The following is a 15000-nucleotide window of genomic DNA, read 5'->3' as shown; positions in this document are numbered from 1 at the left end:
GATATACACTGAAGAAGAAACTGGTCGATGAATATACTCCCGTTTAGATCATACTTTTTCGGGATATTCTAGAGATATAAATGAAAATATCATCATCATTTTGGGGCTAACGCCGGCAGGGGCGCATAGCCGCATCCACCCATCGTTTCCACCTACGAGGGTCCCTCATGGCGAGCCGCCAGGCAGGCGCCCGGCCCATCTCTAGTTCCTCACGACAGGTTTGATCAATCTGCCCAAGCCACGACCTTCTCGGTCGTCCCACATGCCTCCTCCATCCATGAGCAGGATCATCCTGCGGGAGTCGAGCCAAGTGGCCATATAGCCTGAGTTGGCGATCACGGATTGTGCAAGTAACAGGTCCTGTACCGGTCTCACGGTGAAGCCGTTGGCTGGACACATGGTCCCCCCAACTGTACCCCATGATCCGGCGCAAGGATCTGTTACAAAAGGTATCAAGACGAGATTCCAGAGCACAAGATAGTGTCCAAGTTTCACTACCATATAGTAAAACTGGCAGTATCAGGGCCTTGAAAACACATAACTTCTGCACAGGTACCGACATCTCCAAATACTCTTGTCAAGAGATCTCATAACCCCTGCTGCCAGGCCAATCCGTCTACTGACTTCTTGGTCTGACAGCCCAGAGTCGTGAACTGCACTACCGAGGTATATAAAGCTCCCTGTGACTTCGATGTTTTCACCGCAAGCACGTACCGACTGCACAGGGTCTCCTAGCAGGCCCCCAAAATCCAGGAGACCTCTAGCCCCAGGGGCTTCGCTTCATTGCTAAATGCATCAAGAGCCGCCACTAGGGTTTCCAGAGATTCAGAGAGAACGGCAACATCATCAGCAAAGTCAAGGTCTGTAACCTTGATATTGCCCAGAGTTGCTCCACAGTGACTTTGGACAGTAGCTCTACCCAGTATCCAATCCATGCAAGTATTGAAAAGGGTTGGTGCAAGAACACAGCCTTGCCTCACACCTGAACTAACAGGGAAGAAGCTCGACAGGCCCCCACCACACTTTACAACACTTTCAGTAATATTAGTCCAATGATCCTTGTTGAAATTCCTCTTAGTCTCAGGATCTCCCAGAGTGATTCGCGATGCATCGTGTCAAACGCCTTCTTGAGGTCGATGTAGGCTGCGAGCAGCTCACGTTCGAATTCACGACGGCGCTCTACAATGATTCGAAGCGCCAGGATGCGGTCTATTGTGGACTTACCAGGAGTGAATCCAGATTGCTCCGGCCTTTGGTGCCTCAACAGGTGGTCCCTGATACGTCTCAGTAAGATGTGTGCGAGTACCTTGCCTGGTACACTGAGTAGTGTAATGCCTGCAGTCCCACCGATCCCCTTTCCCCTTCCAGAGAGGGATGACCACACCCCTCAGCAGGTCAGGGGGAAAGGTACCAGTTTTCCAGATGGCAGACAGGACTGCATGCAAGCCCCTTGCCATAGGATCTCCACCAGCCTTTAACAATTCGGCTGGGTAGCAACAAACACCTGCTTTACCACTCTTCAGCTTTGAGATCGCCCCCCTGATTTCGGTCAGGAAGGGTGGATCCTCGCTGATGGGTGGGTCTGGCAGAGGAGTCTCAACATTACCTGCATCCATGTTAACTGTTGGTGGATCAACCTTATACAACTGCTCAAAATACTCAGCCCAACACACACGCACCCCATCAGGATCTAAGATTATCTGGCCACTTGCTGAACGGACTGCAGTCGTCTGTGAGGAGGGCTTGGAGTTCAGCTTTCTCATGGCTTGGTAGGCAGGACGAAGGTCATTTACTAGGAAATGGCTTTCGACCTTCTCTGCAAGACTACTGATAAACTGTTCCTTATCCCTTCTCAACAGTGACCTAGTCCTGCGCACCAGAGAGCGGTGCAAGTTGCGATCCCCTGACAATCGAGCCGCACGACAAGCACCTGTGGCTTCCAGTGTCTCTTGCGAGATGGAATTCTGTCTTGTTCTTGGATTCCTGAGCTGCATCAAGCGTTTCACACTTGAAAGTATCCTACATATGAATAAGGGTCTGTCAGGTCCTCGAGTGCTGTGAGACGACCAGAGATAGCCTCGGCAAACCCCCTGGGTACACTCGTCCTCCTTCAATCTGTCCAAATGAAACACCCTAGGGTGTTCATTTGGTCGATGGGGGGTTCTAAAGTGGACCCGGAGAGTAGCCACAACTAATCTATGATCAGATCCACAGAACTCGGCACTTCTGGAGGATCCTCCACCGAGTGCTAACGAGGACGTGGTCGATCTTGTTGGCCACACTACCCGTACCGCTGTACCAAGTCCAACGATGCGGGTCAGAACGCTGATACCAGGAGCCAGAAATACTCAATTTCTGGGACCTAGCAAAGTCATGGAGGAGGCTATTCTCGCTGCCAGCATCAGCTCCTGAGCCATGAGGACCGACAAACATCTTGTAGCCAGCTTGATCACAGCCGGATACCGCATTGAAGTCGCCCAGAACAATATGAATATCTCGCCGAGGCCATCTGTCTGCCACAGATGCAAGTTTGGCGTAAAACATCTCTTTCACCTCAAGTTTATATACACCCATAGGAGTGTATACAGCAACAAGAGACATGAAGCCAAATGAAAGCTTCAGTCTCAAAACCATAATACGCTCATCGACTGGAATGACTTCAACTACCGAGGGTTGAAGTCTGCTGGAGATGGCTATGGCTACTCCCTGGAGATGGTGGCCATCGCTGCGGCCCGACCAGTAGTAGGTGTAGCCACCCACACTAATCGTGCCGCTACCAGGCCTTCTCACCTCCGAGAGAGCAGCCACCTCAACTCTCAGTCGATCGTCCTGTCGCAGGGAACGGACGTTCCAAGCCCCCACCCTGACAGTCCGCCTGAGGTCTAACCTCGGGCAGTCACTCCGGGTGGGCGCCACCTCTGCCACCCCTACCGACTCCGCCCCAGCTGGCTGCAGGCCCCTTAATCCGTCCACAGGGCTCCCTAGGGCTTTCCCCCACAAGCATCACGCCAGGTTGGCGGCCGCTGGGACCCAGCTGGGATGGGGGGGTAACCCCCCTCCCCACCCGAGTCCCAGCAGTCGCCAACCCAGAGGGACCCACAGCTCGCCGTACTTGCTGGGTGGGAGGGACTTTAGCCCTCCACCCAGCACCAAAAACAAAACAGGTTTGTTGCCAGTGGTTATCTCGGAGGGGCCGACTGCCAAGGCCTGCCTCCCCACAGCCGCCCTATTAACCCCAGGGGGCGCGGGGGCAGGAGTTAGTACGAAGCCAGGGGTATCCACACGCCGGTGGGCCATAGCTCCATACCTTTAGGGGCTCCTGCTGCTCCAAGAGCCTCCACAGTTCAGCCTAGGACCGCAAGGTACCTAGTTTCCATGGGTGGCCACGAGGAGGCACTGCAGAAGTCTTGATGATGGAGAGGCTATGAGCTGGGAGGGGAGTCTTATGCATAGCTGCTCCCTTTTTCGCACCAGGCTAATAATAACAGTAATTATAATAATATTGATTATTACTTTTATTACAATTATTATTATTATTATTATTACCATCATCATCATTATCATATATTGTCATTGTTATTGTCATTATCATTTTCATTATTTATAATGATAATAATATTAGTATTATTCGTACTATCATTATCCCTATTATCATTATAATTATGAATGTCCTAATTATCATTACTATTAATATTATTATAATTACTATTAGTATTGTTATTAGTAATATCACCATCATTATTATAATTATTATTATTATTATTATTATAATTACCATTATTATTATTATTATCAGTATCATTATTAATATTATTATCAGTATCATTACTAATATTATTATCAGTATCATTATTAATATTGTTATCATTATTGTTGTAATTATCATTATTACTATTAATAGGATTATCATTATTATTTGTATTATTTGTATTATTACTATTATCACTAGCATTGATATGATTATCCTTATTTTTATTATTTATAGAATTATTATTATCATTATTATTGTCATCATTATTATTATCAGCATTATTTTTATTATCATTATCATTATTGTCATTATTGATTTCATTAATATAAATATTATTATCGTTGCTATTATTATCATTGCTATTATGGTCATATTTATCATTGTCATTATTATTAGTAGTATTAGTATTATTACCATTGTTATTATTAGTATTATTACCATTGTTATTATTATTATAATCATTATTATTATTATCATCATTGTTACTATTATCATCACCATCATCATTATTATTAATATTCTTCCTATTATCATTGTTATTATTATCTTATTATTATTATCATTATCATTATCATTATTATCATTATTATTATTAATATTAAGGATAAGTCCGATATGCGAAGTTGAGCCTCGCCCGGGCTATGCCCATGAGGGGAGTCCGGCCTGTGTCGACTAATGCCGACTCGCTAACGTGTGTCAGCTGGTGCTGACTCGGCTGAGCTTAGTCCTTACCCGCCGTGGTACCCAGCCACAGCAGTAACTTCCAGACGACAATTGCAACTTCTCTCGCCTGGTCGGGGCGCGAACCACCGACCCCACGGATGAGAGACCGATATGTTACCACATGCACTAGCACGGAGGACTTTATTTTTATTATTATCATTATTATTTTTTTTTTTTTTATCAATCTTATTACTATTATTACTATTATTATTATCATTATCATTATAATTATTACCATTATTATTATTGTAATTATTGTTTTTTATTATTATTATTATCATTTTATTATAATTTTATTATCATTTTATTATCATTTTATTATCATTTTATTATCATTTTATTATCATTATTATCATTATTATCATTTTATTATTATAATTATTATCATTCTTATCATTTTATTACTAACATTATTATTGTAGTATCAATATCATAATATCAGTGATGATAATGACCGAAATAGTAATAGAATAATAATGGTAATGATAACAATGATAGTAATAATGATGATAACAATGATAGTAATATGATGATAACAATGATAGTAATAATGATGATAACAATAACCATTATGATCATCATTATTATCATTATTATTATCAATAATAAGAAATGATAATACTAATGCTACTACCAACGCTCATGTCAATGCTATTATTAATTTTGATATCCATGCTATTATTAATGTTGATATTTCTATATTATTAATGGCAATACTGATGATATTATCAGAGCTAATGTTAATGCTATTATTGATACTAATACTAATGCTATTGTTAATACTAATAACAGTGCTATTATTAATACTAATATTATTGCGAATATTAAAGCTGATATAAAAGTTGATGTTAAAGCTGATATAAATGTTAATATTAAAACTAATATTAATGCTGATAGCAAATATAATATAAATGCTATTATAAACACTATATCATTGTTATTATTAATGTTAATATCAAAGTTAATATTACTGTTAAAATCAAAGCTAATATTAATACTAATATTAATGTTAATACCAAAGCTAATATTAATGTTAATAGCAATGCTAATATCCATGCTGATACCAATGAAAATTGTAATAACTATAGCAATAAGAGTAATGATAATTATAACGATTTAAGTAATAAACTGATAAAAATGTCAGTGATAATGATAGGTATGATGATAATACGAATAACTGAAATAATGACAATACCATAATGGTAATGATTTATAGGACAACAGGTAAACGGAGATATTGAGATATTAAGCGTAAGCCTTTTAAGGAAAACAAAATATGACAACTATGGGTTCTTAGGGGGGGGGGGGCATATTCTCTGTAATGAAAGTTTATAAATCCACTGTTAAACCAGAAACTACCTATTCTTAATTACTCAATTACCCCTTTAAGAGGAAATAAAGTATTTTAACAATTTTCTCCTATGACAGATTTGCACTAATTTCCGAGAACACTGTTTTAAAGTCACTGGTACTTAACCGAAATATAAAGAATAAAGTGGAAAGATCTTTGCTTGATGCCATATGAACAATCATTAGATTTTAGGTGTTTCCCCTACGACCTGATACGTTCAAACAACCCTAGGTGCTTCCCGTAATTATCTGCAGCCAAGGCTCCTCTCTTCGAGGAAACTCTTCCATTTGCAACAATGAAACATATCGCCATGGATTTCGTTCCCTAGGGTCAGACAACTGTGCAATGTTCAGAATGCGGCAATTTCTACCAGAACAAAAAGGCCTTCAAACTGCACATGGCTGTGCACGGGCCTCGGACTTACTATAAATGCGATGAGTGTGGCAAAACGTGTACCCAAAAGACGTATCGGAATAGCCACATGCTGTCTCACAGGGGTGAGATGCCGTACATGTGTACCCACTGCGGTAAGTCGTTCTTTATGAAAAAGCATTTGCGTCGCCACCTGTAGAGCCACGCCAGGGACAGACCTCACATCTGCACTGAGTGCGGTAAGGCATTTCCCGAGAACTACAAGCTGGTCGTCCACATGAGAGAACACAGGCGAGAAGCCATACTCGTGCTCGCGCTTCGCCAAGGCCTTTACCAAGTACGAGAAGTATGCCAACCACATTCGGCGAGAGTGCGGACCCTGCAGCAGAGGACAAGGAGATCCGTCCGCAGGTAAAGCGCGCACCGCAATTTCGCTCAGTTCCGAAGAAGCCTCCTCCTCCGACCTTGATCTACACCATCATCACCACCGATCAGATCAGGAACCTGGGCAACACCATGGTTCTCCCTTGCGAGATCGGGACCTCTCTCGCCACTGGTAACCAAGAAAACGGCAACATCATGGTCCTCCCGCGCGAGATAAGTGACAATCTGGCAGCCGATAGCCAAGGCAACGGCAACCTCATGGCTCTCAGTTCCAGCAGCTGGTCGCCAATAACCTCGGTGATAACGTAGATGTAGAGCCCCCAGTGTCTTTTGGGAAGACTGATGACTTGGCCGACGGAGGAATGACCCTTCTTGACACGTTCCTGAAGGGGCAGATCACAAGAAAAAAGAGAAAGCAACTTCCAATTTGTAAATTTGTGACAACAATAAAGTAATTGCTCTGTTATTCGGCTCTTAAAAATTCCTCAATAAATTACAACAGCAACTAGCTGTTATATATCTATATATATATTTATATATAGATAGATACATTTCAGAAATGTTTTTTATAAGTAACTTGATAGCGAGTGCAGGCACGTGGCCTCTCTCCCACCGACCGGCGATAACGCCCACAAGTCCTTATTTATAAAGAGCATCAGAGGAGCGGCACTCAGTGTCCCGAAGGCAAAATGGCTGAACTCTATTGCCTCCTCGCCTTCCTTGCCCTCGCCCTCGGCAGTGTAGCTGTCAGTGTGGCCGAGGACGGAGCCAAGGATGCTGAATTACGTAGCCTTTCTTGCCCTGATCCCCAGGACATCTCCCCCTGCGTGTGCACCGTGGACCTGCAGCACAACATGGACATCGACTGCTCGCAGGTGGAGAGCGAAGACCAGCTGGCTCAAGTTTTCTCTTCCAACATCCCGTTCCCGACATTCCAAAAATTGCTTATCGATAGAAACAAGAATTTGAGGGTTCTGCGAAATGGAGACCTTGGTCCAGCTTCCTTTCAGATTATTGAAATAGTGCATGGCATCCTTGAAGAAGTACAAGATGGCGCACTATCACACAGTTACTCAACAGCAACACGTATAGACTTACAAGTAAACAAGTTGACGAAATTTCCATTCCACGAAATCCCTTCGTTCACATCCCTTAGCTCGCTATGGCTGAGCCTGAACTCATTTTCCGAGTTTCCCAGTATAACATCCGACTCTCTGACAGATATTCAGCTAAATACTAACTTCATTAGTGAGATTCCTTTGACTGGGTTCCAAGGAGTGAAGAATGTCAAGACCATAGGTGTTGGTCTTAATGATATAACCACAATTGCTCCAGGTGAGAATAATAGAGATAACCAAAGCTTTTTATTGGTGCGGTTTTCCTGTTTCTACTTTTATTGTTGTTATCACCATCATCATCATCATTATTATTATTATCATGATAATTATCAATACCATTATAATTATTATTATGATAATTATCATTACAATCACCATCATCATTATTATAATAATTATAAATACCATCATTATGATTATTATTTTTTATCATTATTATTATTATGATTATTATTATTATGATTATTATTATCATTTTATTATTATCATAATTATTATTATCATTATTATCATTATTATTATCATCATCATCATCATCATCGTTGTCGTCGTTTTATTATTAGTATTAGTATATTATTATTAGTATTATTATTAATATAATTTTCATCATTATCATACTTATCATTATCACTCATGCTATTGTCATTATTAGCATTAATATCTATCATTATCTTAATGATGATAACGATTGTAAATGTCATCTTTATAATTATTCTCATAACTTTTATATTTCTTTATTGTCCCTCCCGGAAGTAAGTGATTAGTAACAGGCTTCGATTATTGATTATTCATTATTTATTTCCTCATGTTACCGAATTGCTTCGTTATTAGAATTATCCGAAACATTACTGAGCGATTGGGATGAAACAAAGTGGGCATTGCAAGGAGATGAATACTGATGCGGGTAGATTATGAATAATACTTCGGTGTCATTGATAACGAAGCAAATTGCGGTAAAAACAGCTTAAGGATTACGTTAAGAAATAATAATAATAGAATAAAAAATACTGGCGGATCGTGACGGAAATCCGTGGGTGGATTGACTACAATTTTGGAGGACGAGATGGTGGAGTTAAGACAAATTTTGTTTATTCTTTCTCTTATTTGTATATTTTTTTGTCGATGGATGACGTAGGTTAACTAAGACGGGGGGGGGGGGTGGAGGGGAATTTAGAAATGTGAAAAGCTCAAAGAGTTTTGTCTCTATTAGTGTTGTCGGTAATTTCATTGTCATTAGTGGCATCACGATTCTGTTATATCGATTACCATCATCGGTTTCATTATAATTCTTGCCATTGTATTGTTACTAATGATATTATTACTTTTTTGTATAATTATTAATAATATTATTACTTTTTTGTATAATTATTAATAATATTATTACTTTTTTGTATAATTATTAATATTATTACTTTTTTGTATAATTATTAATAATATAGTCATTCTCATTACTTTTACTATCATTATAAACTAACCACTATTAATACTACTGTTATTGCTGCTACTACTGCTACTATTGGGTGTGTTTGTGAGTTTGTGTGTGTGTGGGAGAGTACATATATGTATATGTATACAAATATATATGTATATGTAGAAGTATACGTACATATAGGCCTGTGTGTGTGTGTGTATGTATGTGTGAGTATGTGTTTGTATTAGTATATTATTTGATTGCTGTGCGTCTCACTCCATTTCCATTTTGAATACGTTTCTGTTGCATATCACCATTTTAGGAACCTTTACGGATCTTCCCCACCTTGACACATTGTTTCTCTTCTCCAACGAACTGAGTGAAATTCCCGCTGGAGCAATAGCGTTCAGTGGAAGAGGGTATATATACTTTCACAAGAACAACATTAGCAAGGTTGCAGTTGGCGCCATTAAAGGTATGATGCTGTTTTTGTATCTGAAACTTGTATTTGAACACAAGCATGGAGAATTTATTACACGTTGTGTTATCAGAATAGAAATGAATGTGTATTTCTAGGGCCTGTGTTTTTGAACGTGTGAATTTACGTTTGTATAAAAAAGTATTAAGCACAATTTGTCCAAACTCAAGAAAGGAAGAGTTGGCAACTTACACCGAACTCCGAAGCATTCCGATTCGCATTCTCTCTTTTATACTAATCAGCTGACTCTCATTTCTTACGTTTACCTGTATCTGATTTTTTTTAAACGTATATACAGTACTGTTCTACTTCTTCACATCGCATTTTTTTTCGGAAGAGAAATGTTGAATCAGATGTTTGGGGTGAGTTGCCAGTTTGTCTTTTCCTGAGATTGGACGCACTATGGCCTATACGATTAATATTCGAACATAAAGTCACAAGCACAGACTCTAGAACACTCGTTTATTTATATTATGATTATATATGTGTGTGTGTATGCATACACTAAATTCATAGATACTGTTAACTTAAAGGTCTTGGCAACGGCAACATTGATCTTTCTGAAAATTCGCTGACGATTCTTGATGAGGAAGTTTTCGGAGCTTTTCTGTCAGCGGGAGCCACACTCAATATTGACGGTGAGGCCATTTCCTTTTTTTCTGCCTCTTTTTCATCTTATTTTGTCTGTGTTCTTTTCCCTTTGATTATCATTTTCTATTTTGCTTCTACCCTTAACGATCCCATCTCCATTCCTCTCCTATCTCACTTCATCTGGAAAGGGTTGAAGCAATCCAGGGGTTACTGATTTGTCTTTCTTTTTCCCTCTTTCCTCCTAGACAACCCTCTCGGATGTGGATGCGAGATCGCGTGGCTCATCACCAACTCCGCCTACATGAGCCTTATCACCACTGGCGCCTCTTGCTACGACGGAGAGATGCTGGTGAACCTTGACCCAACGATCTACGAGGACTTTTGCTAGTGACTTGACCTGGTGTCGGGTTGTTTGTGTACTTGCGTGCGCGCCTGTTATAATGCCAGTTTTGTCGTCTGTGAACATGAAATAAACATTTTAGCGTTTGTAAACTCCATTGCCCTGTAATATGTACTCTTTCTCACTCGATTGGAATTTCTTGCTAAATTTTATAAGTGGTCTTTTCTTCTTCCTTTCCTGTTGGGCATTTCCCTTTCGCAGGGGCGAAAGGGAACAATATTATGTTAATGTTACCGATCATAACAGTGATAATAATAATGATAATGACAATAATAATATTGATGGTATTGATCACAATAATGATATACATGATAATGATCATAATAACCATAGAAATAATAATCATATTGGCAACAGTAATTATAATGCTGATGACAACAATAAGGGTAGTGATAACGGCAAAACAAATGACAATGATAAAGGCAACATCAATGATAATGATTATGATATGAGACTGATAAGGATTGTATTAGGGACAACGTTAATAATGATAATGATGGTGATATTACTGATGCGACGGTATCAATCGTAAAGATAATGATTATATGAACGATACTGATAATACTAGTGATAATAGCAGTATTAACGATAATAATAACGATTGTGGTAATATTAACTATAATGATAATATTAACGATAGTATATGATAATGACAATGATGATATTAACAATAATTATGACACTAATGATAATATCAATCTTAATAGTAATAATAATTATAATGATATTAACAAAATCACTGGCAATCGAAATGATGATGATGATAATACTATTGTTATAATAATTATTATTATTATTATTATTACTATTATTATTATTATTACCATCATCATTATCATTATCATTTTCATGATTTATAATAATAATAATATTAGTATTATTCGCATTATCATTATCACCATTATCATTATAATTATGAATATCATAATTATTATTACTTTTGATATCATTATTAATACTTTTATCATTGTTATTAGTATTATCACTATCAATATTTTCATTATTACTATTATTATTATTATCAGTATCATTATTAATATTGTTATCATTATCATTGTTATTATCATTATTCTTATTAATATTATTATCATTACTATTATTTGTATTATTTGTATTATTACAATTATCACTAGCATTGATATAATTATCCTTAGTTTTAGTATTTATAGCATTATGATTATCATTATTATTGTTATCATCATTATTATTAGCATTATTATCATCATTATTATTATCGTCATTGTTATTATCATTATCATTATCATTATAGTCATTATTAATTTCATTAATATTAATATTAATATCGTTGCCATTATCCTCATTGCTATTATTATATTTATCATAATCATTATTAATTTCATTAATATCTATAATATTATCGTTGCTATTATTATCATTGCTATTATTGTCATATTTATTATTATCATTATTATTATTATTACCATTGTTATTATTATTATTATAATAATCATTATTATTATTATTGTTACTGTTATCATTATTATCATCATTGTTACTATTATCATCATCATTATTATTAATATGCTTCGTATTAGCATTGCTTTTATTATCTCATTATTATCATCATCATTATTATTATTATTATTATCATTGTCATTATCATTATCATTATTATTAATACTATTATTATTATCGTTATCAATATTATTATCTTTATTATTATTATTATTATTTTCATTATTATTATTATTTTTATTATTATTATTATCATCATTCTATTATCATTATTATTATCATTATTATCATTATTATTATCATTTTTATCATTTTATTATTCCCATTATTATTTGTAGTATCATTCTCATAGTGATAACAGTGATGATAATAGTAATAAAATAATAATAATAATAACAATGACAACAATGATAGTAATAATGATGATAACAATAACCATTATGATCATTATGTTCATCATTATTAATAATAAGAAATAGTAAGAAATAAGTTAATAAAGTTAATATTAATGTTAATATCAAAGTTAATATTAATGTTAATATCAAAGTTAATATTAATGTTAATATCAAAGTTAATATTAATGTTAATATCAAAGTTAATATTAATGTTAATATCAAAGTTAATATTAATGTTAATATCAAAGTTAATATTAATGTTAATATCAAAGTTAATATTAATGTTAATATCAAAGTTAATATAAATATTAATATCAAAGTTAATATTAATGTTAATATCAAAGTTAATATTAATGCTAATATTAATGCTAACAAAAGTGATAATGATAAGTTAATTTTAATGTCAATACCAATGCTAATATCCATGCTGATACTAATGAAAATTGTAATAACTATAGCAATAAAAATAATGATAATTATAACGATTTATGTAATAAACTGATAAAAATGGGTGCTGTGTGGTGCAGCGGTAGCGTTCTCGTCTAGCAATCTTGCTGACCTGCGTTCAAATCCCTCGCCGCCAGTGGATGGTAACCCCGGCCATTCCTTGCACACAGGGGATAGTTTAGAAGCAAAATGAAACAGACAGTATGTCACACACAATAAATGGAATCAAAACTAAACTTCGTCCCCGCCTCCCCCGTCGTCACCGATATAAGGTGAGGAAACTCTTTAATTTGCAAAAATGAAACATATCGCCATGGATCTCGTTCCCGAGGGTCAGACAACTGTGCAATGTTCAGAAAGCGGCAATTTCTACCAGAACAAGAAGGCTTTCAAACTGCACATGGCTGTGCACGGGCCTCGGACTTACTTTAAATGCGATGAGTGTGACAAAATGTGTACCCAAAAGACGTATCGGAATTGCCACATGCTATCTCACAGGGGTGAGATGCCGTACAAGTGTACCCACTGTGGTAAGTCGTTCTTTATGAAAAAACATTTGCGTCGCCACCTGTAGAGCCACGCCAGGGGTAGACCTCACATCTGCACTGAGTGCGGTAAGGCATTTCCCGAGAATTACAAGCTGGTCGTCCACACGAGAGAACACACAGGCGAGGAGCCATACTCGTGCTCGCGCTGCGCCAAGGCCTTTGCCAAGTACGAGAAGTGTGCCAACCACATTCGGCGAGAGTGCGGGCCTGCAGCTTAGTTCCAAAGAAGAAGCCTCCTCCTCCGACCTTGATCTACACCATCATCACCACCGATCAGATCAGGAACCTGGGCATCACCATGGTTCTCCCTTGCGAGATTGGGACCTCTCTCGCCACTGGTAACCAAGAAAACGGCAACATCGTGGTCCTCCCGCGCGAGATAAGTGACAATCTCGCCGCCGATAGCCAAGGCAACGGCAACCTCATGGCTCTCAGTTCCAGCAGCTGGTCGCCAATAACCCCGGTAATGACGTAGATGAAGAGCCTCCAGTGTCTTTTGGGAAGACTGATGACTTGGCCGACGGAGGAATGACCCTTCTTGACACGTTCCTGAAGGGGCAGATCACAGAAGAAAAATAGAGAAAGCGACTTCCAATTTGTAAATTTGTGACTCATCAATAAAGTAATTGCTTTGTTACTTAAAAATTCCTGAATAAATTACAACAGCAACTAGCTGCTGTTGCCAAGCATATATTAGCATAGCCACAAAATTAATGGCTAAATAAATTTGTCAATAGAATGATAAAGTAATAAGAGTTCAAGCGAAAAGAACAGGGAGCAGAGAGACCTTTTATTAATTGATGCCAAGAAGGCTGCTTTTGGATCTAGTTATCCGTGTGGATTTGTCCAGTATTTTGTCGTAGTGACATAATATTAAGAATTCATTAGCGTTAATTTAATTGCGAGTTTATTATATTTCCACACAACCCTAAATTCTCTCATTTTTTATATCCAATTCCCCGAATACCCTGTGAAATATCATCTAGACATGGGAGTATGTTCATCTACCTGTTGCTTTAGTGTATATATGTCAGTTATATAAGTTACGATTTTGCTTTTCTCTGCATTCTTCTGGCGATTTTCTCTGAATTTCCCATTTTAATTTTTTTTAATTTCCCTGCTACCTCCCCTGCGAAAGGGAAATGGCCAACAAGAAAGGAAGAAAAAATGACCACTTATAAAACTTTGAAAGAAACAACCTGGTGTGAGAAAGTACATATTAAAGGGTGGTGTAGTTTACAAACAAGTAAAAATAAGTGTATTGAATCAATTTTACTATTTTAATAACAACAAATTGAGGTCGCTATCGGATCTGTGTTAAATTATGGTCCTTAACAAAGGATATGCCACATGTTCCTTTAACCATTAATGTACTATACATATTTACAGTCACTTCCTTCGAAATTGAAACTTTCAGTCATCAAATTTTCACTAAATATCAACTTCATTTCAAGACAAATGGAATGCAGGTTATAGTGTATGTGTTATCTTCATGGGGCTTTATTTGAAGCTCGAAAGTTGTCCCCTTGAGCACCTTTAAGTGGGAAGTGGTGGG

At 37.4% G+C, this 15000-nt stretch overlaps 1 protein-coding gene across 1 annotated transcript; it reads left to right on the top strand.

Annotated features, from left to right (window-relative positions):
* Positions 1–7249: 7249 nt before the first annotated feature.
* LOC125036799 (oplophorus-luciferin 2-monooxygenase non-catalytic subunit-like) lies at positions 7250–10731 on the top strand. Its single transcript, XM_047629653.1, has 4 exons — positions 7250–7916; positions 9433–9585; positions 10122–10226; positions 10425–10731. Exons 1-4 carry the CDS (start codon positions 7271–7273, stop codon positions 10565–10567), a joined length of 1047 nt encoding a protein of 348 aa, XP_047485609.1. The 5' UTR covers positions 7250–7270; the 3' UTR covers positions 10568–10731.
* The last annotated feature ends 4269 nt before the right edge of the window (positions 10732–15000 follow it).

The sequence above is a fragment of the Penaeus chinensis genome, chromosome 22 (genome assembly GCF_019202785.1).
Source record: "Penaeus chinensis breed Huanghai No. 1 chromosome 22, ASM1920278v2, whole genome shotgun sequence".
NCBI lineage: Eukaryota > Metazoa > Arthropoda > Malacostraca > Decapoda > Penaeidae > Penaeus > Penaeus chinensis.
The sequence above is the reverse complement of the archived record's forward strand: the minus strand, read 5'-3'. Positions and strand labels throughout refer to the sequence as shown.